The sequence below is a fragment of the Vulpes vulpes genome, chromosome 3, assembly GCF_048418805.1.
Source record: "Vulpes vulpes isolate BD-2025 chromosome 3, VulVul3, whole genome shotgun sequence".
Classification (NCBI taxonomy): Eukaryota; Metazoa; Chordata; class Mammalia; order Carnivora; family Canidae; genus Vulpes; species Vulpes vulpes.
Window position 1 is genome coordinate 20,806,198 of NC_132782.1, and position 27,608 is coordinate 20,833,805.

Sequence of the window (27,608 nt, forward strand, 5' to 3'; positions counted from 1 at the left end):
GTATTACGTATTGAGTTATCTGGGCTAACTAAGAATGATTTAGAAGGCGCGTCCGGGTTTCCCATAGGGCAGAAGAGGCTCAGGCTGCAGCGAGATGGAGAGAACCCGGGCAGGAAGCTCTGCCGGCGCCGCGGCACCTCCATCCCCACGGAGCCAACCCGAAAAGGAGCGGGTCGGGAATCCCGAAGCAGCAAAGCCAACGGGGAGCAAGAATCGTTGCTGTGTTCCAGCGAATTAACGGGGATGCCCAGCAAGAGTCTTGTCCGCCAAAAAGAGATTTGTGGGCTTCCGAGGCCCTGGTTTAGGGGGAAAAAAAAAACAAACCAGGGAGAGGAGCCAAGGCCAACTGGAACCTTCGAAAAATGTGAGAGCAGCAGAAACACCCGGCAGACCATCGCCTCCCCCTTCCTTCCAACTTGCCGGACTCTGCGGGTCCATATCTGACTGGGTTGCGGAGCGAGTCCCGGCCCGGCGCCCCCAGCCCGTCGGGTTTCGCGGCCCGGGCGGGCGGGCCTCCGCGCAGCCAGCGAGCCTCCGGCGGCGGCGGCCCCGGGGCGGGCGGCGGGCGGCGGCGGGTCTTCGGCCCCCGCCAGGCCGCGCGTCCGCTCCCGCGTCCCGCCGCCCAGCAGAGCGGCTCCGAGCGGCCGCCTTATATACGCCCGGGGCGCGGGGCGCGCGGGCCGCGGGGCGGCCGAGGAGCCGAGCGGGGGATCCTTTGGCTGCTCTTCCTCCCACGCGGAGCCTGTTTTCCACTTCTGAAAAGTGCCGGGCCTTGGGAAGTGTTTTTCTTTTCATTCCTTGCTGAAGCGTTTACTGCCGCCGCGCTTGCAGTCATAAATTTTGTTGCAAACCACAATGACAGGTGCATTGATATGCACCGTGAGAGCTCCAGCTGCTTAATAACCCCGTCCCCTGGCCGCTGTGAGCGCCTTTTATTTATTCGGTATCATATTAGGTATTGATCCCGGGCAGAATTAAGTGCAGTGAGCAAGTATCAGGGTTCGGCTGCTTCGGAGGCGCGGCGGGTGCGGCGGCCGCTCCGAGGGCCGCCTGCCTTCTGGCCGGGGACCCTTCGGCCCTGCGCTCGCAGCCTGCGGTTGGGCCTCCGAGCCCCGCTGGGCAACTTCCCCGGACCGCGGGAAAGGTCGAGCCAGACCCCCTTTAGTGCCCCTACCCGAGAAGGGGCCGGGGATCGTGCCCCGGCGGGGTTCTGGGGAGGCTGCCCCGGCCCGGTGCCCCGGAGGCCCAGAGGAGCAGGAATGAGAGAAACGGGCAGCTGAGGACTTGGAAGACCGCCCCTCCCCCTGCTCGGGCTGGTCTTCACCCCAAGGCATTTGGGTCCCCGAGCAAAAATGAGCAGAGGTACCAAAGGGCGGAAAAAAAGAAAGCCTTTAAAAAAAAAGGGGGGGGGGTGATCGAAAAGATGAGCCACTGAACAGTTGACCATTGTCCAAGTGATTTATGACCCATTCCTGCTTTTTAGGTTCAAGCAGAGTTCACAAGGAGTAGGGATTTCTGGAAAGAAATAAGCTTTTTTTTTTTTTTTTTTTTTTTTTTAAACAGTTTTGTCGTAATATTCTGGGGTTCTGTTTTAGTAGAGTTCGCTTCTTTGGGGCATTATAAAGTGGAGGTGGCGGGAGGCTGCAAAGCCCTTTCTGGTGAGGAGAGGCCTCCTGCCCTGGCTTCTGGGGCAATAGACATTGGGGTGGTGGCTCCTCATTGAGTGGGCCTTCAAATTCCTTAAGACAATGAAAACAGAGGCAGGAGAACAGACGCTGTGGTTATTCATGAAGCTGCCAAGTATTTACACTTTGGAGGCCCAGGACCCGGAGCTTCTTCCAGGAATATGCCATAGGAACAAATATATATGTAAAGCCATCTGTTTCGAAGACCTGGTCAGTTCCTAAAGAGGCTATTTTAACGTGATTTGTCCACCCATCAAGATAAACTTGGGCAACCTGGGAGGCAAGACGGGGGAGGGGGGGTGTATTTTGCTTTCACAGTTGTAAACAAAATGACAGAAGCAGCAGTGAGTTCTGGTGGTCTGAGTGTCACATGTGACCATTTTGACATCCAGAGGACCCACAGATTAAGACCGGAACCAGGATCCCCAGAAAAGCCCAGAAACAACTAAACCCAGAGTACCCAGTCCTTTGGCTTGGGGGCAAACACATAAATATTAGTCACAGGATGAGGGTGTAACTTTCCATTTGATATTCAGTAACATTAGTGGTCAGAGAACGGTATAGAAAATAAATGAAAGAAAGATTAAGACCAGCTTTGCTAGGTAGGTATCTTAACCATGTGCATTTAAGAACAATAATAGAAACAATTTCTAAAACGCGTTCTAGCATTCTGTTATCCCATTGAAAAGGGCTTGTGTCTTATCAAGATAAATGTCAAATTCACTTGTATTTTGAAACAAAATGGGCAACAATACTATCAGACAAAGGCTAATATGAGGAATTTTAAAAATTGGGCTCTTTGGTGAAAGTGGAGGAGAAATGAGGGAATGGAGGCGTGAGCTGGGTCCTAGTGGCCAAATCTATTAGGCCACATAACTTGTCTAGACAATGTGGTCCATCATGATGACCATGATGGAAGCCCAGGGAGTTTTGAGGAAGGAAAGGTGCCTGAAAGAGGAGATCAAGAATTAAGACCAGGGAGCTGACCTATGAGTTTTCTTTATCAAGCAGACAAAAGTGGTTGAATGGTACCAGTTATACTTTAACTCCTTAGGAGCCTTTCAGGAGAAGGGGGTGGAGTGAGAGAGAAGGGAAACCTCCATCAAGAATCAGAGGACACAAAGGGGATAGAATTTTTCTTAGTTGTTTTTTCCCCCCCTTTTTCTAATTCTCAGTCCATTCATCATGCCATAAGAGGTTCTCTCATTGGTTGTGGAGCAGGTGGAGGTGGGGTGCAGCAGATGATCCAGAGCAGAGGTCAATAATAATATATATTTATGTAATGGGTGCAGCATAAACATGATACAATTATAATATAAAGCATTTTACATTCACCCATGCTCCATACATTTCAAATTCTAAATTTCTTCACCCATCTCTAGTGGTATCCATTTAAAAGTAGTGGAGGACAAAGTAAAGACTCTAGAAAATTGTAGATGAAAGAGAAGAAACACTTTTTAGCTTCAAAATAAGTTTGGGAGTCTAAGTGTTCTTGGTTTTTATCTTCTAGTACATTTCACATTGACCCGCAGAGTTAACTGGGCGGATTCTCACCCTGTCCCCAGAAAGTTGACTATCTGGTCTCCATGAAAGATGCTGTGATTTTGAAACCAGGTGGGGGAGATACCTTTTTTTTTTTCCTTTTTTTTTTTTTTTTTGAGTGTTCTGGCTGTTCTGAGTGGGTTATAGAGTTTTCTTTTTTCATCAACATCCTGGGGTGACCCAGTGATTGACTGGTTGGCCCCTCCATTCACTCATGCAACAAGCATTTATTGCTCTTACCACAGGAAGGGCATTGGACTGGGTGTTAGGAATATGTAGATGAATAAGACACAGTCCTTGCCTGTTGGGAGCTCAAAGTCCAGTGGGAGGATCAGCCATTAAAACGTATGAGGCCGTAAGTGCTTTTCTATGCCATTTCGAAAGCTAAATGGACAATCTTGAAGAAAGAAAATAGTGTCTGCGTGGGGAGGGAGCCCCTTCTCTTGGATGGAGTTGAGCTCAAGAGAGGAAAGGTCTTTTCTTATGTTTATGGAAATGCCTTCTGACTTTTCCAAAGGTTCAAATAAGTTGAACTTCATAAAGTCTCAGATCCTCCCACTATGAAGGCAGCAGAGAGCAGGGCGAGCTAGTCCTTCTACACTGGTTGTCTTGTCAGTTACAGTCCCTCTGGGGCCTTTCACTTTTCTCCTCCACAGGTCACCTGGAGCCTGGGGCTACCCCGGCCCCCTCAGGATTCGGCAGACATCGGAGGAGGAGGTGGTGAAGGAGACAGTGGTGGTCAATGTTATTTGAGCAGGGTCAACAGGCCCTGGAGCTTCCTGAGTGCACCATGCAGAAGGCTGCTTACTATGAAAACCCCGGACTCTTCGGAGGCTACGGCTACAGCAAAGCCACCGACGCTTACTACGGCACCCCCCATCAGCCTTACCCACCCCCTGCGGCCGCCAGCTCCCTGGACGCCGATTATCCGGGTTCCGCCTGTTCCATCCAGACTTCTGCACCTCTGAGAGCCCCGGCCCACAAAGGAACAGAACTGAATGGCAGCTGTATGCGGCCTGGCACTGGGAACAGCCAGGGTGGGGGGGGTGGCAGCCAGCCTCCTGGCCTGAACTCAGAGCAGCAGCCACCACAACCCCCTCCTCCACCGCCACCTCTGCCCCCATCCTCACCCACCAATCCTGGAGGTGGAGTGCCTGCCAAGAAGGCCAAGGGTGGGCCCAATGCTTCGGGCTCCTCAGCCACCATCAGCAAGCAGATCTTCCCCTGGATGAAAGAGTCCCGACAGAACTCCAAGCAAAAGAACAGCTGTGCCACTGCAGGTAGCTCTCTGAGGGCGCTTGCCCTGGGCTAAGTCCCCCAGACTGACCCCAAGAAGTTAGCTCACCTGGGAAGCAAGAGGCTCAGGGCTGGAAGTCCAGCTTTGGAGGCCATAGGTCTGCACTCCTATTCATGCAGAAATATCCTTTCTTTTTAGTGTCCCTGATTTGGAGCCACACCTGTACAGGGGCAGGATGCTCCATTCCAGGTTGCTGGTGCCATTGCTGGACAAGTCCCACAGTTATTAGTAGATAGCTTTTTCTTATATCGACCTAATATCTGTTGTCCTAGGATGCTGGTCCTAACTTAGCTCCTTCCATCCAACAGCTCTTCAAAACCTGAAGACAGGTATTATGACTCTCCAAGCCTCATTTTTTTTTAAGATTTTATTTATTTATTCATAAGTGACACAGAGAGAGGCAGAGACACAGGCAGAGGGAGAAGCAGGCTCCTCCGGGGATCCTGATGCGGGACTCGATCCCAGGACCCTGGGATCATGACCTGAGCCAAAGGCAGATGCTCAACCACTGAGCCACCCAGGTGCCTGAGTTTTTATGTAGTCTTCATCACACCACCTTACTCCCTTAAATTAATAAGAACTAAAGTCTGTGGAGTGCTAACATGGATCCATGTTAACAACCTTGCTAAATGCCTTACAAGCATTATCTAATTTAATTTTCTGAAGAACCCTTTGAGGTAGGTATATAATAACATCCCCATTTTACAGATAAGGAGACTGTTATGACAAAAACCACAGAATGGTGTGCTTGAATCCAACCAGAGCCTGCAAGACCTAGCCATGGACTCTGCTTGGTGTACCCCAGCCCAGATCTCCCCATCCCGGCAAATCCATAATGCAGAGGGTCATATCCTAGGGGAAGAGGATGTGCTCTGAAACAGGAGCAGCCTTGGGTTTCTCTTCCTGAAAAAGCTGATCCTAGAGTTGAGATCTTCTGTGGGTCCATTCAGGGTGTGTAGAAGAAGACAGGCAGGGCCAGGAGCCCTAAGGCCTGCTGCCATTCTCCTCAGCCTGCTTGGTTCCTAAAATTTTCTGGCCTTGTGTCCTTTGATGCCATTTATCTTCAGGTAGATGAATTGGCTTCCAGGTCCAGAGCTAGTTGGAGACCTCGGATGTAACTAGCTTGTTATCAAGTCTCTGGTTTGCCTGCAATTCTCTGGGGCTGCTGCTCCTACGGGGAAAGTGCCTTCCAGCCTGTAAGCATCTTCTGCTCCTCCTTCCCAGCTGCAAGCCCAGGCCCCTCCCTCCCAGGAGAAATCCATTTGTACAAGCAGGGAGGGAGTGGACAAGCTGCTAGAGGTGGCAGGGGTGGTGGAAACCAGCGTTGAGACTGCTGCTCCCAGCACTGAATTACTCAAAATGCACCCAGGCTCGCCTTGGAGCCCCTGAAACTCTGGGGCAGTATTTTTATGGTTTCTTACTTCCCTGAGTTTGGGTGCAGAGCCCTTGGGTGCAGCTGAGCTGGAGTGAGGTGCCCAGATCTCCACCCTCATTCTGTGCTTCCTGGGGTGCTTTGCTCAGTAGCCAGCCCCAAAGCAAGGTTGAGGGGGGAAGAGAGGGAGCTGCCTTTCTCCTCCATCCCCCAGCAGAGTCTGGGAAGAGTGTTCAAAGAAGTCTGGCCTTCTTTAATGGGGGCTGGGAGGGGGGTGGTGGCTAGGCCTCAGCAGCTGCTACTAGTCTCTCATTAAACTCCTCCACAGCCTTAGCCTTAGGGACAGGATGATGGACTAGGCTGGAAGGGAGGGGGCGGCAGAGTGAATAGGACCTCAGAAGGCAGATTGGGGGGGGGGGGGGTTCAGGTGCAACTCCTAGGTAGGACTGGGGCCTGCGAGGTCCCGCTCAGAATCTCACCTCTCAGCCGCCCCTCCCCCACTCCCAAGGTGGGGGGAGGGATAGAGGAGCCAGGGAAGCACCCCGCTGCAGCCCGGGGTGCCCCCTCCTCTCCCGCTCAGCATCCCCTCTACCTCCCTTCCTGCCCAGGAGAGAGCTGCGAGGATAAGAGCCCGCCGGGCCCAGCGTCCAAGCGGGTGCGCACGGCGTACACGAGTGCACAGCTGGTGGAGTTGGAGAAGGAATTCCACTTCAACCGCTACTTGTGCCGGCCACGCCGCGTGGAGATGGCCAACCTGCTGAACCTCACCGAGCGCCAGATCAAGATCTGGTTCCAGAACCGGCGCATGAAGTACAAGAAGGACCAGAAGGCCAAGGGCATCCTGCACTCGCCGGCCGGGCAGTCCCCGGAGCGCAGCCCGCCGCTGGGCAGCGCCGCGGGCCACGTGGCCTACTCGGGCCAGCTGCCGCCCGTGCCCGGCCTGGCCTACGACGCGCCCTCGCCGCCCGCCTTCGCCAAATCTCAGCCCAACATGTACGGCCTGGCCGCCTACACGGCGCCGCTCAGCAGCTGCCTGCCGCAGCAGAAGCGCTACGCGGCGCCCGAGTTCGAGCCCCACCCCATGGCGAGCAACGGCGGCGGCTTCGCCAGCGCCAACCTGCAGGGCAGCCCGGTGTACGTGGGGGGCAACTTCGTCGACTCCATGGCGCCGGCGTCCGGGCCCGTCTTCAACCTGGGCCACCTCTCGCACCCGTCTTCGGCCAGCGTGGACTACAGCTGCGCCGCGCAGATCCCGGGCAACCACCACCACGGACCGTGCGACCCTCATCCCACCTACACAGATCTGTCCGCGCACCACTCGTCTCAGGGACGCCTGCCCGAGGCCCCCAAACTGACGCATCTGTAGCGGCCGCCACCGGCCCGGACTCGCGGCGCAATTACCTCTTTTGCTTTGGTGGCGGGGGTGGCGGGCGGGGCCCGCGGGGCAGCTCGGGGACCCCCTCCCTCGCTCCGGCCCGGTCGCCGCCTCCTGGTCTCGGGCCCGTGGCGGCCGAGACGCGGGCGACTGGGCCTCCCCTCCAGGCGCGCCCTCCTTGGGGTGACTGGCCATAAATCAGCCGCAAGGATTCTCCTCTGTAACCCCGACAGTGCCATATACTGCGGACCGAGGGACTCTAATCGGGTAGTGGTGTCCCGAAGGTAAGTCCGAGACCCACCGGCGGCGCGCTCTGCGGAGGGACCAGCGCCCGGACAGCCCGGGGCCTGGCCCGCGTCTAGCTTAGTGACGGAGACCTTAATTTATATGCTCCTTCCCGTCCCGTAAGGATTGCATCGGACTCAACGATCTGTATTTATTATTTGAAGCGAGTCATTTCGTTTCCCTGATTATTTATCCTCGTCTTAATGTATTTATGTGTATATTTGTAGAATTCTCCAGCCAAGCTTAGGAACGCGCTCCCAGGCCGCGGGGGCCACGTTTCACCTCTTTAGTCCCCTTGGTCTGAACTAGTTGAGAGAGTAGTTTTGAACAGTTGTAACCGTGGCTGGTGTTTGTAGTTGATGTAAAGGATTAAGACCGCAAATTGTCCTTCATGGGTAGAGTCAGGCGGCCCCGTGGCGTGGCACGACACCCGTTACTCATTTCTCAACAGCCGCAGCCCTCACCACTCGACACAGTTTATTGATTTCAAATTGTCTGGTACTATTTGAACAAATATTTAGAATAAAAAAATTTCTCAGTCGGAAGTGTATCTGTGTTAATCACGCACACTTGGAAGTAGATCGCTCTGCCTTTTATCTTTCGCACAATCCCAATAGAAGGCCCCCAAGTAGGCTGACTCTTGGATGTATACATTAAAAAAAAAAAATGTATTCGGAATCTGGCACACAAATTGGTTCTGGGGATACTTGATTACATTGCAGCTATTGACATCAGGGGAGGAAATCTGAGGATGCAAGCCTAGAAATGGCCTGGGCGGGATAATTTGGGTAGGGCTTTGTGCTGTGCCTGCTTATGCTGTTTCCACCACCCTCTTTTTTAGAACACAAATCGACTTTTTAAAGATTGCATTTACACTGGGGAGGCCAGCACTCACTTTTCTGCGCTAATAAAAAATAAACTTTAAGAGAAAACTGACAATCAAAGAAAAGACACACGTGAAGTTGTAAGAACTGAGCTATGAAAAAGCTGAGGTGCACAAAAAGAAACGATCATTTGGAAACACGTACCTAAGCTTTTTCTCTAGGAAATGCTGTCAGGACTTTTTCCTTTATAGCGGTTGGTGGTTCATTTCTAAAGTAAACAGACGTCCCCCGCGATGTAAAGTAATAAAAGTTTCATTAATGGAACATAACACGTACAAACACCTTGTTTATTCCTGTTTCTTTGTACAAAACGGGCAAAAAAATGTCTTCAAGGGTTAATATCCATTTTGTAAATATTAGTGTGGCTTTAGCTAGGGGCGGACAACGTCCACCCGCTCCTCTATCAGGAGACACTTGGAAAGCGCCTTCAGATAAGGTTCAATTCTTTTGTATTTCAGCAAAGTCTGCCCACGCATCTCTATTTGGTTTGACAAATAATGCAACTCCTACTACATCCCCGGTGACACGAGGTGAAATTCCCATTGTGTGGAAATAATTTAACTTCTAATCTTCTGGTGGAACAACAATCGTTTCTATTTGGATGTTTGTGTTTCGCTAAATAATGATGGCTCCAATAATATCTAGTTTCCTTGTTCCTTTGTGCTGTTTTTAAAATGGCATGTTAGGTTGGGGGTGGGAGGGGATTATCCTTTTGCTAAAATTTCACTTTATCTGAGCAGGTTTAGAATATACATGTTGTAGAAGTGTATCAACAGAATAAATGACTTCAACTGAAGGGATATTTTACCCACTTTCAAGGCTTAAAATTGTTTTCTATGAAATTTGCATCGACAGGCAGAATTTCTAATTGTCTTGTAAGAAATTATTTTTTAAGCTATTAGGGAAGTCAGAGAAGAGCTTGCTGCCTTGCAGGGATTACAACAACCTTTCTTAACTGGCTAAATATTAAATAGATGAATTATCAGGCTGTTTAGATTCAGCCCGGTTTTCCCTCATCTCCTCTTCCTACCATAAATAATAATAAAAATACATAATGCATTATGGCTCCAGGCGTTTTCCAGCGCGGTGTGTTACCGCAGGAGTATCTGCTGAGTCTGCGGGTGTCTGCGAAGGCCCCAAGTGTCATCTGCGGCTTAGGGTTTCATGGATTAGACAGTAAACGGTGTCTAGGCCGGCTGCCACCAGCCTCCTCCCACACTGAGGCTCCAAACAAGTGCGGGGTTGGGGGCTCCCTCTCGGGGCGGTGGCCCAGAGGCACCCCTCTCTGATGAGGTGGTGATGGGGGGGGGGGTCGCTTGGGACAAATCGGCTTTCTCTCACCTTTGGGGAAAGGTTTCCCGAGGCTTCTGAGAATAGCTCGGATTCTTTGCTGCCATTGGCGTGAGTGTCATGTGATGGGCACACTCGGTGGCTCCCGGCGCGGGGAGGGGGGCGCGGTGGTGAGTCTGGGTCGGCGCTTCCCGCGCGGCCCTGGGCCGGGGCGAGAGGGGGGCCCGCGGCTCAGCCATTTAAAACTTCATAAATTATAAACAAGCCGCCTTGGCCTTCGCCATAAATTCTGCTCCTTTTGAGCCTGCAATTAGCGTTAGGAAGCACCGGAGTCTAAACACAACCGAACGCCCTCTGAAGCGCCCAACTGCCCAAGGTTGCAAACCTTTATTTATTTGCCGCTCCCCCCCCCCCGCACCCCGAGGTCTGCACGCACAGCCGCCCCCTCCCCCGCCGGCCGCGCGCTCGCTCGCGCTGGGTTCCCGCTCGGCGGCGGCGGAAGGTCACAATAGCTGCTGCAGCGCCGGCGGCTCCCGCCTCCCCCTCGCGGCCCTCGAGCGGCGGGGAGAGCGCGTGGGGGAGGGGAGGGGAGCGCGGCCCGGGGAGGGGGGGCCTCGCGGCGCGAAGGGGCAGGTTGGCGGCGGAGGGGCGCCTCCACCCCAGCCCGGGGCTTCCGCCCGCGGCGGGCTCACGGCGGGGAGGGGGCGACGGGGGCGCCCCGAGGCCTCGAGGCTGCGGGTGCAGGGCGCTCGGGGCAGAGCCGCAGCCCGGCCTTCCAGCAGCGGCGGCGCCTTTGTGCGCGCAGCTTCCCAGGGGCTGCGCGCCGTGGGGCCTACGCCGGGAGGGGAGCACGGGCTGGGCCTCGTCTCGGGTTGGCCTGCGGGAGGCTGACCTCGTCCGCCGCTCCGAGGGAGGAAGCGGCGCTCTGGCTCAGGCCTTGCTCAGCTCTCTGCCTTTTTCTCCTGTGGAGACCGCTGAAGGGTAGAGTGGGGGAGGGGAGGGGTCACGGAGGTTGGGGGGGAGCCTCCGGAGGCTTGGAGTCTGAAGCCCAGGCCCGTGCATGGGGGCGGCAGTCTTTTGGGAGCCCCCGGTTGTTCTAACGGCCCGGCAGTTGAATTAAAGCAGGGTGGAGAGGAGGCTGCACGGATGGCCCACTGCAGAATGGGAGGTGGGGGCGGGGAAAGACAGGCTGAGGGCGAGCTTGCCCAGGCTACCGGGAGAAACTCAGGATCCAGCCCGAGGGGGTAGAGGGACCCAACTGAGATGGCTGGGAGTATGGGGAAGTCGCAGAGGAACGGTCTGCAGAGTAGTCCTGCCCCCCTCCCCCAAAGGCGGTAAGAAAGGGCGCTAAGTAAATGTTCTGCCTCCTGGCTTTCAGGCCTCAGCCTCGTCCAGGGACCTGACAGAGAAAAATCCGCCTCTGATGAATCATTAAGTTAACCATCCATTTGTACCATTTCTTTGTACAGGCTTTCAAATGAGAGAGAGAGAGAGAGAGAGAATATGGAGTGAGTCCTTTCCCCCTGGTGCCGCCCCAAGCCTAGTCCCTATTAGAGACACATCAGCCAAATTGGCTTCCGAGGCCCCACAGGCTGCTAACCTTGCTGAACAGGATTTTTCGAATTTCTATCTGTAAGGAGTATTAAAAGATAGTGATTACCTATACTAGCTACTCATTTCTTCTCCCTCTCCCATTCTGTACCAGCCAACCTACACTGAGGGAAGTGCATCTCCTCAGCCAGAAGTCTGGGGAGCCTAGGCTCTCCATCTGTTGAGGTTTTTCATTAGCCAGGGTGAAGAGGATATGTGTGGGTGTATGTTTGAATAACAAAGAAGAAACCCAACATTCTAATGAAAAGTGTTTCTCTGCTTGACCTGGGGAAGCCAGAAGCTTGTTTACACTGTCAGTACTCAAGGGACTGTCACAGGCCTGTTTGGCTTTATCCTCAGAATTAGTGGAAACTTTCTCTTGAAGTACAAAATTGATTAAATAATCCCAGTTACAGATCCAGGAAGGTCCTCTTCATCTGGGGGTTCTTGGCATTACTTTGGTCCTTCTTTCAGGAACTGTAAGAAAAAAAGAAAACAGGATGAACAGAGTATGTGAGTATTAAATAAAAATACAAAGAGGGCCAGAAGACCCCAGTCCCCACAGGCCTACAGCCTCATCACTTTGGGGCACTGCAACTGGGTGAGCAGACATACCCTTAGACACTTTGGGCACAGAGAGCTGAGACTGAGTCACCAGCCATACCCTCACCACCTCTTAGGACTAGCTCACTTAGATCTCTCTTGCAGAGGGCCTGGATGGAGAGGAAGAAGAAGAAAAAGAAGAAGAAGAAAAAAAAGACTGGATAGGTGAATCCTCTGTACTTACTGCATTGGTGGTGCTGGTGGTGGAGAAGATCATCACAGAGGATGAAATCTTAGTTTTCATTGTAGCTTGTCTTCTGGTCCAGCTACAGATGCTGTTATCTTTGGGGCCCACCGTTGGTACCATATGGATTACATATATACTTGGCCTAACGCCCATGCTTGAATATGGCCCTCAGGTCTCAAAACCACCTTGGCAAGTTGGAATAGTACAAAGGTAATTCAAGGACCCACTTTCAGGCCAGGTCCAGCCTGGAGCACAGTAAACAAAAGGTTTCCCCACATGATGGAGGAGGAAATGCAAATGGATGTCCAATCATTTGCAGCAGCAGCAGAAGGCGAAAGGTCCCTAGGAGATCTGCAAGGTGGGTGATAGGAGGTAAATCCTTTTGTCCTAGATCCTGTGGCAAAATCTCTTGACTGGCTCCTGGAGCTAGTCTGGATCATATGTATGGGAGAACAATATCTGGAAAATAATGAAAATAGGATTTTAACATTAGTAGGAGCCCCAGGAGGAGACTTGAGTTTACATCAGGATTCCCGGAGAACCCTGGCGGTACCGATGAAGGGTTTCCACTGGGGAGGCAGGCCGAGCAGCAGGCCAAGGGGACCTGTTGGGCCTGGGCCTTTCCGACCGGGGCGGGGAGGGCGTCGCCGACTCCCGCGGGGCCGCGGAGAGGGCCCTTTGATGGCTCTATTGTTCCAAGCGCTGCCCTACCAACACCACGTCCCTCCCGCCGCCTCCGCGAGCGCGGCGCGGGGACGCGGTCGGCGGCGCTGGGCTCCAGGCCGTGGCGGGGCTGCCACCGGCCTCCCTCGGCCGCGGCCCCCGGGCGGCAGCGACGCGCCCTTCCCGTCGCGGGCGCAGCGCACACAAAGGAAGCCCCCGCCCGTCCCGGGCCGCGGGGACCCGCCGGGGAGCCGCAGCGCCCCCTCCCCCGCGGGGAACAATAGCCGCCGCCTCCCCCGGGCGCCCCGGCGGCCGCGCCGCACAAAGGCTCGAGAGGCGCGCGCCCGCTCCGCGCCCCCCGGGCCTGCGGCCCCGAGCTGGGGGTGGGGGGGGCGGTGAGCTACCCGGCCCGCGGGGCGGCGGCCGGGGCGGGGGCCCCGTGCGCGTGCGCGGCGGCGGCGGCGGCAGAGGTTGGTCCCGTTAAGGATTCATCAATCACCCGGGGTGCACTTCCCGCTCGACAGCCGTTCCTCCCACTTCGGAGCGAGTCGGGGCCAGCTGCGAGCCGACCAGAAGCCGCAAGCAGCGGAGACGCGGGCACGCGGGGAGCCGCGGAGGGCGCGACACCTCGGCCCCGCCCCCGGACCGCGGGGGACCCTCCCGGGCCCGCCCCACCTGCTCCCTCCCGGCCCGCCGCCCCCGCCGCCCCCTAACGCGCCCACGCCCAGAAAGGGCCGCTCACCTCTCCCTAGCCAGAACCAGCGAGTCCCGCCGGGCAGGAGGCCCTCGCAGACACTGTGTGGGGATTTTTAAAAAGATTCCCGGGAGACTAGGCTTCGGGGGACGGGGCGGAGCTAGTTCGCTTGTCTCCTTCACCTGCAGAAGTAATTCGCGTGGGAGGAGGCAGGGTGACACTTGGACTGTTGAACTTGGAACTCAACTTGAATGCCATATAAAAAGGACAATAAAAAATACACTTAAAATACCAACCACAATGATACGCCTCTCCTTCTCGGTTCTGCTGTGACAGGACTGGAGTATTTTTACTTCAGCTCTTTTGGGGTTCATTTTAGAAATAGCATCAAGGGATGGACTGAAAACGGCGCGCAGCGGCCTGGGGAGGCGGGGCGCGGGGGGGGGGCGGTCATTAGCATTAGAGCCCTCCAGCGCAGGAGGGCTTGGGGAAGTGGGAAGTGGGTGGTGAAGCATTCTTACACCCTCTCTTGAGTGGTACTTGTAGTCCTCTTGGTAAATTCTAAGAAAGTTCCAGGCTACCCCCTCTTTTGCTCTTTTTCTGAGTGACATCAGCTGAGAAGTTTCTGGAGTTAGTGAAGTGTTGCCTCAGCCTATAGGAAAGAACCCTTGAAAGACAGAAACTTCCAGCTCCCCCCTTCCCTCTTCTCTTTCAGCATCCATTGGGTGGAAATTAGCTGGCTTTGGAGAGATGTTCTATTATCATTTTGCTTTACATAGATAATAAGCTGAAGCATTAAGCCTCGCACAGTGTTCTGAACTCATTAAGCGATTAAAATACTGGTCCTGTTGTCCTTGGCTTGGAGCCTGTCCCTCTCTCCCTTGCCTTTCAGCAGCACCTACTGAACAGCTCCTGCGTGCACGGTGCTGGGCTCTGAGCTATAAAAAATGAGTCACTAATAGTGTGTGCCCTTTGATCTACTGGGGGAGAAAAAGAATCCTAAAACAGCATGACAGACGCTGTAACACAGGTGTGGTCAAAATGTTCCTGGAATAAAAAGAGAGAGCCACTATCACCACTGCACTGTCAAAAAAAAAAAAAAAAAAAAAAAAAAAAAAGGCTTCTCAGGGGATGTGAATTTGGGTTCCTGAAGTATGAGTTTTTTTAGGAAGGAAGGAGGGATGTACCAGGCACAGAGAGCAGCACATGCAAAGCAAGGAGGGAAGAAAGAGCAAGGTCTGGACAGGGAACAAGAAGAATCATTTGGAGTAGAGCATCTGGCTGAAAAGAGAAGTTGCATGGGGTCCATGGAAAGGAGACTGGACCTAATCTGTAGACAGTAGGTAGCCACTGAAGGTTTTATTTTTTATTTTTTTAATTTTTTTTTTAATTTTTTTTTTTATTTATTTATGATAGTCACAGAGAGAGAGAGAGAGGCAGAGACACAGGCGGAGGGAGAAGCAGGCTCCATGCACCGGGAGCCTGATGTGGGATTCGATCCCGGGTCTCCAGGATCGCGCCCTGGGCCAAAGGCAGGCGCCAAACCGCTGCGCCACCCAGGGATCCCCCACTGAAGGTTTTAAGCTGGGATGTGAGGTTATCTATTTTAGGAAGCTTGCTCTTTGGGATACTGTGTGTCACTGGAGAAAGCAGAAATAGGAGGGAAGGAAAAAAGTTCCTCTCTCTGCTGCAATAATCTAGCAGAGAAAGGAACTAAGGTAATGAGGATAAAGAGGAAAAACATTCAGGAGGACAAATTCACAGGACTTGGTGATAACTGGATGAGTGAAAGGAGTTATGAATGCTAATCCCTAGGTTTCTATTTAGAGAGCCTGAGCCGGTACTCTGGTCATTCACCAAAATGAATGCAGGCTGGGGAAGAGAAGACTTTGCAGGGGATACTGAGGAACTCAGTGGTAGGTCTACATTGTGTTTTCTGCTTTGCTAACCCATACACTGTATGACCCTAAACAATTCACTTCATTTTTCTGGCCTTCAGTTTCATCACCAGTGAAATAGATGTCTATTTCGATGTCTACCTCAGGAGTTTACCATTTGTGTGTGTGAGTGTGTGTGTGTGTGCACACACACGCCTGCATTAGGTATTACCCTCACCAGGTCCAAGTGAGTGTCCTATGCAAAGCTAAAACCTAGGGAAAACATCCTCTCGCCCACACCATGCTGATCAATATTTATTTATTTATTTATTTATTTTCTGATCAATATTTAGATCCTGGGTGGCCAGTGAGAAATAGGTATCAGGAAAATTAAAGACAACACCCTACTGCTTCCCAGATATTGAATCCAAGCTAATGCTTAGGACTAGGTCAGATCATATTGCTAATTAGAGCTCCTCCGCTTCCGGAGGGTCCTCTCCAGGGACACGTGCAGAAATGTGGTCCTGGTATCAAACCACTAAAGAGGAGGCCTCTTAGCAGATGTCAGAAAGCTTTTTTATATCCTGTGTCTTTCAGGGAATGCTTGAAGCCACCCACTCTCTTTGAACCTCCTTAGGCTTCCTTGTGACACAGTGCAGTGTAGAGGAAAGAGTGTTGGACATCTGACCTTGGCTATTTACATTGGGCATGATGACAACAAGTAGTTTATCTTTTCTGTGTCATATTACATTTGTAAAATAGAATTATGAAAGGATCAAACAAGATAAAGAAGAATGGCATTTTTGGAGGTGCTCTAAGGGTAAGTAAGAGGTATTATTATTATTATGAAGATTTTATTTATTTATTCATGAAAGACACAGAGCATGAGAGAGAGAGGCAGAGACACAGGCAGAGGGAGAAGGAGGCTCCATGCAGGGAGCCAGACATGGGACTCGATCCACGGTCCCCAGGATCACAACCCAGGCCAAAGGCGGCGCTAAACCGCTGAGCCACCTGGGCTGCCCAGTAAGAGGTATTATTTTCTACTTATTGGATTGGCAAAAGTAAAAAATTTTACTACCCCACTGAGATGGCAAGGGTATGAGGTAAAAGGAATTCTCCTATGTTGACAGTAGAAGTATAAATTGATGCACTTCTAAGGAGAGCCATTTGGCAATTTGTATCAAAATTGCCAGTGCACATCCTTTCGACTCAGTGATTCCATGTCTGGGAATTTTTCTATAGGTCAAAAACTTGAACATGTGTTTGTAATAGCAGAAGACTGAAAATACGCTAAATACCTATTGAAGAGGATTAGTTAAATAAATTGTGGTACATAGGTACAGGACAGCATGAAGTTGTAAAAATAAACCAGGAAGTTCTGTAGGCACTTCTATGAAATGATCTTCAAGACACGATAGGAGGGAAAGCATGGGGCAAAAGAGTCTACCTAATATGCTATCATTTATGCAAAAATTGTGGGGGAATTTATAGATAGATGGAGACGTATGAAGTATCTCCGGCAAGATATACAAGAAACTAATAACTAGTGAAGGGGAACTAGGTGGCTGAGGACAGGGATGGGAGAAAGGTTTTCACTGCATACCATCGTGGTACACCACTGCATACCTTTGAATTTTGCACCACATAAATTTAAATATGTTACCTGTTTAAAAAATAAAGGTGCAAAAGAGAGAGAAAGAGAGAGAGATTAGTACAAATGTAACTGGCCTGGGTGTACCTGTGTGTGTTCACACTTGTGCTAACTTTGTACTATCCAGTTACATTACTCTAGGGACACTTCTGGTTTTGATCCCCCAGGGATCAAGCTCAGCGGGAGATGAAGGGATCCTCTACTCTTGCTTGCTGGAGGAGGTGAGGACCCAGATCCATCTCTGCCTTGCAGGAGTGGCTCAAGGTGGGCCCTCAGAAGTTTGGAGCACAATTTTAGCAAACAAACTGCAAAGAGAGGGCAGCAAGCTTCCCAGTCAGCCACACCAGCTGTATGGTCTCCCAGAAAAAGGGTGTCTCCACGAACACTGCTCTGTTGGCTGCACACGGAGGACGCCACAGTGTGGAGGGGCTGCTTTACTCTTCCCTCTTTGTAGGCTGTGGACAGGCAGCCGACTGCGGACAGTGAGGAGACCCCGTTAGTTCCCTCATTTTTTTGCAGGATGGTTTTGTCTTTTAACCTTTGAGTAAAGTGACTTCCTCTCTAAAACGAGTGGTTCAGTGTCACTTACCTCTAAAGGGCCTTCTTGCACTGACGTTTTATGATATGATAGGCCCATCTTTAACCAAAGAAAGAGTTACAGCTTAGGCAAGGGACATTTCATCCCTTGAATGGCAAAAATAAAACCCTTGAGGTCCCTGGAGCTCAAATACTCATTCCAGATAATTTGGGAGAGGTGGAAGGAAAGAAGAGTTGGCTCCTCCCTCTTGAGACCCTCCCCACCCCCCCATTCCTACCTCTTCCTTCTTTCCATTACCTCAAAACCACTCTGAATTTTCTCTGGGGAGACTGGGATAGACAAAACCCTTTCATTTACTATCTCACCGGCATCCTCAAAGCCAAGTTAGGTAAGTGGAAAGGAGCAGAGCCAGGTCTCTGCAAAGCACTATTTTGTCAGCAAAACTGGGGAAACTCCTACTGACTACTACTTAAGGATATTTTATGAAACTTCACCTCAACTAGACTTAGGTTTGGCCGTGACATTCTCCGCCCCTACCACCCAACAGGCTTCTCAACCTTGTTCAGACTCATGTTCCAGCTAGCCAGGAGCTCTCACAGTGCTGGTCAAGGGCCCCTCCCACAGAACCACCCCTCTCTCCCCACATTGCCCACCCCACTCTGAAGCAGAAATTCTCAAAGTATGGTTCCAAAGAACCTTGCTTTAGAATCACCCAAGAGGCTTACTGAACCGCCTACTGGAGACAGATACACTGGGTGAAAATCTCTTGCGTGGGCTCAGGCCCCTGCACATTTAAAGAAGCTTCTATTATGATTCCTACCCTCATGAAGTGGTTTTGGGAGCCAGTAATCTAAGGATATCCTTTAGCCAATATTAGTCATGGTAAAAACACACCATTCTGTCCATCAAACATTTCTTGTCTGTTTACTGTGTGCCACGCAAGGGCTTGACCCATGAGTCTTTCATTCACAAAGCTCTCCGGGAAAGGCACAGCACTCTAAACCATTTTCCTCAGGGAGGCTCATGTTAGTCCTTGGGATCCCTTTCACCCCCACTTCCATTATGGGAAAATTGAAGGCTGCTGCAGAGAACTACAAATCTTATTTAAGAGAAAAGCCCACCTCCCCGCCTGCTTTTCACCTCAACAAGCAAGAGCCTTTCTATCCTTGGGGGCTGTGGGGCCAAGAGTATGCATGTGCTCAAAACATCTCCAAGGGGGGTAACATGATGAGGCTTGTATAGAAGGGTTGCACGAGACTTCTTAGGAACAACTGTAAACACACAGAAGACCAGAGTGCCATCCTTCCATCACTTCTGCCTTCAGTCTGCAGGAAAAAAAAGCTTGTTGTTGGAATGGGAGACAAAGGTTGTTATGGGGCAGGGGTGGGGGTGGCTGCCTTGGTTAGCAGTATGGGAGAGATTTCAAAGCATTCCTACATCAAACACAACCTGGCAATCAGGCCCCTCTGCTGTCACCTCCTGCTGAGAACTCACAGCACCAGGACCTAGCAGGCGAAGTGACCCTTGGGAATTCACGACTTGAACAAGCAATAAAATTAGTAAGACATTTCTCTTATACCCTGTGAACATCTAGGAGACAAACTTTAAAGGTACTCAAGGTATCCTATGTTTACATCCTCCATACATTTCCCAATAATATCTTCCAATCTCTCCTTAGAAAATTATAGATTCAGATTCTTCTGGAGTAGATTTATAATATAGCTGCGACCTGTGCCAGTAATGAATCCCTAGTTCCTTTGGCTTGAGAATATATATATATATATATATATATATATATATATATATATATATATATTTTTTTTTTTTTTTTGTAGCCTAGACCTCCCCTAATAAAATGTTCTTACACAGTAGGTCTTTGGCAAATGTTGAATCTGAGTGTGAGGTAACAAGAGTCTTGACTCTAATCTGAGCAAGTCAAGAACCAGCCCAGGAGTGGAGATAGCAGCTCTGGGCCCCAAGATATAGGATATGAGCCTGAGAGATTAAAGGGAGTAAAGAGAATGAACAGAATGTAGCGATCATCAGAGACCTGCAACTGGGTCTGAAAAAATACTGAACAACCCACCCACCCACTCTCACCCATAGTTTTGAAAACAAAACAACATAATTAAAAAAAAAAATCTTTCTCCCTTTTAAGACATTTTCTTCCACCAGCAGAAGTTCAATCTCCAAAATTTTGCTTCAGAGAAATAGTGTGGACAGCTTATGGGTACATCAAAGTCAATGCTTAATTGTGACAGCAAGGACCCAACCTTTGCCCTAAACGCTTAGCAGGAAAACCCCAGTCCCTTTTGCAATGAAGTTTGCCAAGCTGCGAAGGCTGCCTGTTTCTCCTGAAACCTTAGAGCAAAACCCTTGATAGGTCTGGGTCAGACTTGCCAATCAGGCTGGATTTTCTGCCCTACATCCTGAGTTGCAGCCAGGTGATGTCTTCTCCAGAGAGGTTTACAAGGCCATCCCCCTTCTTGACCTGCTGGGGCCTCTAGGCCTAGGAGCTGTGATTAAATGGGCACCTTTTGAGAGAAGACCTATGATTTTGAGATAGGAGTGTACTCACTGGGCCATTATGCTGGTAAAAATTGGCTACTAAAGTCTAGTCAGGGGTGAGTGAGGTGTTATGTGAACTCAGCAGCATCTGAGTTGCTGATATTTTTGTATTAAGAGCCCAGAATGGGAAACGGCAAAGAAATGCTTCTACATATGAAGGCTGAGCTAGCTCTCCCATTTCCTGATCAGGAAGCTAAAAAAGAGCCGCTATTTTTTTCCTTTTAAAAAAAACTACTTAGGACCTTTGTCATCTGATTGGCCATAGGAGCAAACTGAAAGTAGCAACATCAAGTGTGAAGCGCTGATTTTCAGCACAGGATTCTGTTTCCCAATCAAACCCAAGAAATCCAGAAGTGTAGGAACCCCAGACCTGTTAGCTTTGTGCTCATTCCTAGGTGTGTCCTCTCTACCTACCCCTTCCTTACCTTGGCTCAACTTCAGCTTCACCCGCAACACTTTTGGTGTGACTTTGTTTATTCACAAGTTCACATCCCAGTAAGGAACTGGTTCCCCCGACTGTGATGGCTCCAACTTTCCAGGCTTCCTCCAAGTGGAATTTTAGGGAAAGCCTCAATCGCTCTTTCATGACAAGTGGATCAGTAAAACAATAATAAAACCTCTGTCACCATAACTAAGAGGCTATAACAGATCAAATTCTCAAGGGCACTTGAATAAGCCAAGAGTAGACCCCATTCACACAGTTTTAGGAAACCACTCTCTTTCATGACTGCTGTGTGTAAATACCGTTTATTTATTTAATTTGTTATTTTCCTACGGCCCCAAAGAGGAAAGCATTACAAGAAATGTTGGAGGAAGTTGGGAAGTTTGTCAATGCAAAGCTTGTCTTTGTAACCCTTCTACTCTTCATTTCCTGCGCCAGTTGCACTTTTATTTCCCGTCTCTCTACGCTCAGTAAAACAAAACCATATTATCAAGGGAAAGACGTGAGCCCATTAACATTGTGAGCCCTCACATTTCACTCGCAAGAGACGACGCAGCACTTATCTGATGGAACAGAAGCTTTAATTGCCTCGAGGTACAAGCCCGTCCAAACCTCTGAGATCTGACCGGTCCCTGGGAAGCCTTGGCGCGCTGGAGCCAAGCGCCCGGAGCGAACGTGCGCAGCCCTGGGGCGGGTGCCAGCGCCCCCCCCCCCCGCCGCGCACATTCCTTACAGCCTAGGCAGAGGGGGCATCTGGTGCAGCCCCCCCCCAGGCGGAACCCCCATCTCTTGCCCCAACCCGAACCTGGCGCCCCGACACGCACCTAGTCACGCCGCCACCCGTGGAAGGGGCGCGAACTGAAGGCAACGCTGCGAAGTAACGTGAAAATCTAGTCCAAACGCGGGGATTTTGTGCCGCCCCAGGTACGCGGCCCCCAGGCGTACAACTTCGTCCCCCGAATCGGAAGGAGGGACAGAACGAGGGACAGTCAAGCCTGTGCTCCAGGTTTAGGAGAGGGAGAACTCAGCGCCAGGAAAACCCGCAAGCGCAGGGGGGAGGGGGGACAAAGGCTACGGGCGGTCCCCACGGCCCCAGTCCCCAGCTCAGTGCCCAGGTCGGCAGCCCAGGGGTGGCCCCCCCCGCCCTCCCCGCCCTCCCCCCCCCCCCCCGCATCCAGAAGAACCGGCTTCTCCCGCTCTAAGCTCGGGTCCTCACCCAGCGGCCAACCCCGCCGCTCTCCCGCCGCTCCGTCGGTGCCGGTCCCGGAGCCGGCGTCCCGCGCTCGCGCCCCGCCCGCCCCGGGGCCGCGCCGGTCTCGGTCTCCCCGGGCCCGGGGGCGCTGGGCCGGGGCCGCCCGCAGGTCCGGCGAAGTTGGCTGCGGGGCAGGCGCGTGCAGCCGGGACCCCGGCCGTGCGGGGCGGGCGCCCATTGGCGGGCCGGCGCCACGTGGCCACCCCCGCCGCTATATTAGGCCACTATTTCCCGCCGGCTCGCTCGCCATGGCTCGGCGAAGGCAGCTGGGCTAGGAGGGCGGGCGGAGCGGCGCAGCCCGCGGCGGCCCGGCCCCGCGCTCCGCACCCCGCGCCCCGCACCCCACGCTCCCCGCCCCGCGCTCCGCACCCTGCGCGCTGCACCCCGCGCTCCCCGCCCCGCACCCTGCGCTCTGCACCCCGCGCTCCCCGCCCCGCACCCTGCGCCCCTGCGCCCCGCGCCCTCCACCCCGCGCTCCGCACTCCGCGCCCCGGCCCGCGCGCTCCGGCGGGGGCGCCGCAGCCATGAGCTCCTACCTGGAGTACGTGTCGTGCGGCGGCGGCGGCGGCGGCGGCGGCGGCGACGTGCTCAGCTTCGCGCCCAAGTTCTGCCGCGCCGACGCCCGGCCCGCGGCCCTGCCGCCCGCCTTCCCCTTGGGCGGCGGCGACGGCGCCTTCGTGGGCTGCCTGCCCCTGGCCGCCGCCCGGCCCGCGCCCCTGGCCGCGCCGCCCCCCGCCGCGCCCGCCTTCGCGCCCTGCAGCCTGGAGGGCGCCTACGAGGCGGGCGGCGCACCTGCGGCGGCCGGCGGGGCGGACCTGGGCTGCCCGGGGCCCGGCGCGGCCTACGACCTCCCGTGCGCGCTGGGGCGGCCGGCGGACGACGGCGGGGCGCGCGTCCACTACGCCACCTCGGCGGTCTTCTCGGGCGGCGGCGCCCTCCTGCTCAGCGGCCAGGTGGACTACGCGGCCTTCGGCGAGCCCGGGCCGCCCGCCAGGCTCAGGGAGCCGGGCCCCGGGGCCTACCCCACGTCGGCCTCGCCCGCCTCCGGCCTCCCCGCCGCCGTGAGCACCTTCGAGTGGATGAAAGTGAGGAGGAGCGCCCCTCGGAAAAGTAAGTGCGGCCTCGGGCGGGGCGCGGGGCGACGGAGCAGGGGCGCTCGCGGGGCGCTCGCGGGGCGCTCGCGGGGCGCTCGCGGGGCGCTCGCGGGGCGCTGCTGGCCGAGGCGCCTGCCATCGAGCGAGCCCCCAGTCGACGTCCGAGCGTGTGCCCGGCCCCCAGCAGCCCTCGGAGCCCTCGGCGCGCTGCTCGGGAGGCGCGCGGGCCCTTGAGCTGGGGGGCCCCTTGGGTCCGGCCCCGCGGCCCCCGCCCCCCGCCGACGCCCTGTCCGTACCTGCAGGCCGACCCGCCGAGTTCGGAGCCGCCAGCCCCTCCAGCGCCATCCGCACGAATTTCAGCACCAAGCAGCTGACAGAACTGGAGAAAGAGTTTCATTTCAACAAGTACCTGACTCGAGCCCGGCGCATCGAGATCGCCAACTCCTTGCAGCTCAATGATACCCAAGTAAAAATCTGGTTCCAGAATCGCAGGATGAAACAGAAGAAAAGAGAGCGAGAAGGGCTCCTGCCCTCCCACAGCCCCGTGGCTTCCCTGCAGCCCCCCCACTCAGGAGCCAGTACCACCAAGTCTGGAAAGAACCCGGGGAGCCCTTCTCAGGCCCAGGAGCCCTCATGAGGTTCAGCCCTGAGGCTGAGAAAGCTTGGCCTGCAGAAGTCATAGGCCCCCTGACGCCCGCCCGCACTTCCTGAGCTCAGCTAGGGACGGAAGTGGGCATGGGCAGAAATTAATAGAGGTTTCACTTGGGAAACAAGCCTCTTAGGGGGCTTCTGGGTTCCAGATATCAATTTGAGGTCTCTTAAGCCGCTTGTTTGTGTATTATTTGTGTTTTATCAGGGAAAAGGTGCCCAACTGCCAGCCCAGCCCTGCTGCTGTGTCGCCTAACTTAGTCATATGCAATTCTTTGGTGCAGAGGGGCAGAGCCAATAGTTGCTGATCTCTGCCAAACCCCGATGTGCCGAGAAGAACGTCTACCCAAGGTTTTTCGGATTTTAATTTAAAGGACAGACTACATGTATTCAGCTTGAGATAACCAAAGCTAGCTAGTTAGGGCCTTCTTGATGTAGCCGAGCTGCTTCAATGATGATCTTCACATTTGCACTCCACTTTTTTTTTTTCTTTTAAAAGCAGTTTCTACCTCTTCGTGTGCCTGAGTGAAGATACAATCGCTGTCTAGTTAGTAGCTAAACAAATCCACAGGGTGGGTGAACACTAGAACCTGAACTACACCTTGACACCAGTTACTCAAACTGGAATGTAAATATATACAGTATGTATATTTTTAAGGAGGTGTGCTTGCAATGAACTTCTACATGACATTTGATGTCATAGCATGTAAAGAGTCTGAACTTTTTTTTGTAATAAAAATTACAGGATCTGCTACTCTCTGTTTTTCCTTGCACAACTTTCATTTTCATGATCTTTCTTAAAAGTTAATTTGGTTTCTTCTATTTGGAATTTCTTGATTCTGCTCTGGGAGTTGGTTTAGATTGGTGACTTGAAAAAAAAAATAACACTTTTTGCAGGTTGTGTACACAAACCACAAGTAACGGACAACTACCTGAGTGGTTTTAAGGGAGAAGAAAAACTGCTCTGCCAGAGAGTCAGGTAACTTAGGCAGTCTTGTACCTGAAGTGCCTGAGTTTTATGGTGAAGGTGTAGACTGCACATTAACTCAAAGGCGAGGTGTCCACTGTGGGGATGTTGTAAAGCCAAGAAGACACTGCAGAGAGATCTTCTTATTCTTTTGTCTCTTGCTCTCACAACAGGAAAAGACAACCTGAAGATTTTGTTAGTTGGCTAGTGTTCTCTGAGAAAGGCATCTGCACATCAAAAAGTTCTCAATGGCTGACTTCCCATTTCCAAAGTCAAGAATTACAAGGGAGGCTGGCAGAGGCCAGGAGTCAGAGCTTTCCACTTCCTGTAACCCAGACTGACATCCGGCCTAATAAGAGAGCATAGAGGTACCTCTCTGTTTTTAAAAATGAAATACTTCCAAGTGAATCCTTTGAAAGAAGTTTCAAAGCACAGCATTTGACAGTTGACAAGAGGGTATGTGGTAAAAAAATCCTCTAAGCTTGTTTCCACCTAGCCCCCCCACCCCACCCCCAGCTCCTAACCCCGAAAGCACACATGGTTGACCAGGCTTCTATGCAACCTTACAATTATATTATGTGAAAAAATGCGACGTTAATACACAAAGTCAAGTGGATACTTGGGACAATTGTCAGGGCAGGACGTGTCCCTCACTTATAAATAGCTATAGCTATATTTTTAAAAAATCTCCCTATAGCTCAACCGAAAGGCTTCAAGCCCCAAACAATCCAAATAAGAACCTCAGGTCTTCTTTTGGCTAGATTTCTAGATTCTACATTCTTTAAATCCAATTATTCAGAAGTCTGGATACAGTTGTGGAGGATTACGATACCCGATGTGATTGTCTTAGAAGATTGAAATTACACTTAAATTCCTGTCCTCTGCACCCACACTTCAATGGAGTTGAAGAAATAAAATTATAAGCGCTAATAAACTCAGCCAATTAGGGGCAAAAGATATTACTTAAAAAGCAGGTCTGTCAATATTAATCTTTTATTGTTTTTCACAGGTTCACTCTTTTTTTCTTAAAGGTTTTTATTTAGATTCCAGTTTGTTAACATACAGTGTAATAGTAGTTTCAAGTTGTCAATATTATTCTTATGTTTCACCATCTGCCCCTCATTGACTTGATGCTAATCAGATCTTGTTTGAAACAACAGCACCCCCTTCCTCCCGCCCCCCCCCCCCAAAGCTGGTGGAAAGGACTTGTTACAGGACTTGTCATGTGCTTACTTGCAGCCACCTCGGGGCTTCCCCTGCAGTGGTCTTTGACAAGACAATGTTTCCTTTTTGATAAGCATTAAGTGTACACCTAAACAAACAAACAAACATACAAAATGCCAACACGCTGGGTCATTTCCTTAATCTACCACCCTTTTCACTGAGAAAATAAAGCTTTTCCTTTTGAAGCTACTGCTAGCACTTAACCCTGATGGATGTCTTCCTTGATGAAGGTGGCTATTTTGACATACGTATAATGTTGTTCTATGAATCAGGCCAATATTAGCTATTTTTTGACCAACCCCAGGGATCTTTAAAAGCTTTCTTAATGCAGATCACTATACAGCTATATTCAGTATTAGGGAGAGTCCTGGCTGGGGATGGGGATGAACTAGGTGACCTCTGGAGGTCCCTTTCAGCAATGAAAATGCTATAGAAACAATTCAATGACTTCTGCATATTTTATTTTAGGCCTATCGTTGGAAAAAAAAAAAAAAAGAGTTCAGCCCCAAGAAAATAAATACAGTCCATAGGATTATGGTGACACTGTGTTTGTACAGGAAAAGTGGATTTTAGACTTCATTAAATACCTCTTGTCGGTAGAGGTACCTAATCCATTTGGATTGTTTATAGAACATTCCCCTTCCCCTTATTCAGAGCTTTGTGTTATTTTGAGTGAGATCATCCATGAAGTATGATGGTTACTATGCAAACTGTGAGACTACTAAAACAATCACATTTCTATTTTATAAGAATTTAAACTAAATATGCTAATTTACCCTCCAGCGGCCTGTTACAAGAATGAATACACAGTGGACAGTTCTGGCTGTTGTATAATTTACTGTTCAATGTTCCTTTGTTTTCACAGAATGACCGTGTGTCTATTTTTCTGGATTCAGGATAGTTGGGGGTGAGGAGAAGAAATAAAGCATTTAATAATATTTGAATTTCCATCACTTGAGTGCTAGCAAACAAAGGACTTGCTAATGTAAAAACCTAAAATAAGATCACCTAAATCCTCAAAAGATATTTCTGCCCCAGCCTCGGATATGGTCGGGCCTGAGACCAGAGAGGTTACGTCCAATTATCAGGTCATCAGGAAAGAGGGGCAGACCCCGGAGAGTTGCGTTAGTTCTGGAGTTCTTAATTATTTCTTATGGCCAAACAATGTTCTATATTTGCCGAATATTGAATTTCAAAACCTCAGGACCTAATCGGCTTCAGAGAAATGTTTAGTTTGACCACAGCCCTCTCGACAAGAAAAATGCCGATTGTTAAAACTTTATTTGTGGTTTTAAAGTGAAACCATACTGCACGTATCTCACAAATTATGATAAACCTCCATCTAAATAGAATCAAGATTTTCATGGTTTTGACCTCTAGAGCATATTTCCAGAGCATGAACATGCAATGAACATACAAAATAGCTCTAGTTAACATCTCACTTACAACTGCTTCTGAAGTTATAATTGTTATGCACAAATATAAATTCAATAGAAATGGCTTAAATTTAATAGTGAAATAGAAGGAAAGAATTCCTAAATACTGACATGAAAAGAAAGTCTATTTCTTAGATTGTAAATACTTTTTTTTAAAAAAAGATTTTATTTATTTATACATGAGAGACACAGGGAGATAGAGAGGCAGAGGGAGAGGGAGGAGCAGGCTCCTCACAGAGAGCCCGACGTGGGACTCGATCCTGGGACTGGGATCATGCCCTGAGCTGAGGGCAGACGCTGAACCGCTGAGCCACCCAGACATCCCTAGATTGTAAAAACTTAAACATTATCTCTTCTACTAGTCTTATTGATATAATTTAATAAATACAAAGGATGGCCAAAGATTGGTCATTTGGACTTGTAAATAGCTAATAGAGCAGG

The 27,608-nt window shown here is 51.4% G+C and overlaps 2 protein-coding genes and 1 long non-coding RNA gene across 5 annotated transcripts; 2 read left to right on the forward strand and 1 right to left on the reverse strand.

Annotated features, from left to right (window-relative positions):
• Positions 1–3,920: 3,920 nt before the first annotated feature.
• Positions 3,921–8,101, forward strand: HOXD3 (homeobox D3). The gene is made up of 2 exons (XM_025993987.2): positions 3,921–4,507; positions 6,505–8,101. Exons 1-2 carry the CDS (start codon positions 3,970–3,972, stop codon positions 7,260–7,262), a joined length of 1,296 nt encoding a protein of 431 aa, XP_025849772.2. The 5' UTR covers positions 3,921–3,969; the 3' UTR covers positions 7,263–8,101.
• A 3,072-nt stretch (positions 8,102–11,173) lies between these two features.
• On the reverse strand, positions 11,174–22,424 carry LOC140598188 (uncharacterized). Of its 3 annotated transcripts, XR_012000331.1 has the most exons (4): positions 21,763–21,920; positions 13,516–13,713; positions 12,108–12,569; positions 11,174–11,797 (listed from the first exon to the last, which is right to left on the reverse strand). It is a non-coding gene; the product is annotated as an uncharacterized lncRNA (long non-coding RNA). The 3 variants fall into 3 exon arrangements; XR_012000333.1 differs by lacking the exons at positions 13,516–13,713; positions 21,763–21,920 and adding an exon at positions 22,335–22,424; XR_012000332.1 differs by lacking the exon at positions 13,516–13,713.
• HOXD1 (homeobox D1) lies at positions 22,056–24,294 on the forward strand. The gene is made up of 2 exons (XM_072752014.1): positions 22,056–22,908; positions 23,195–24,294. The coding sequence occupies exons 1-2, from the start codon at positions 22,323–22,325 to the stop codon at positions 23,527–23,529; spliced, it is 921 nt and encodes a 306-aa protein (XP_072608115.1). The 5' UTR covers positions 22,056–22,322; the 3' UTR covers positions 23,530–24,294.
• Positions 24,295–27,608: the final 3,314 nt, after the last annotated feature.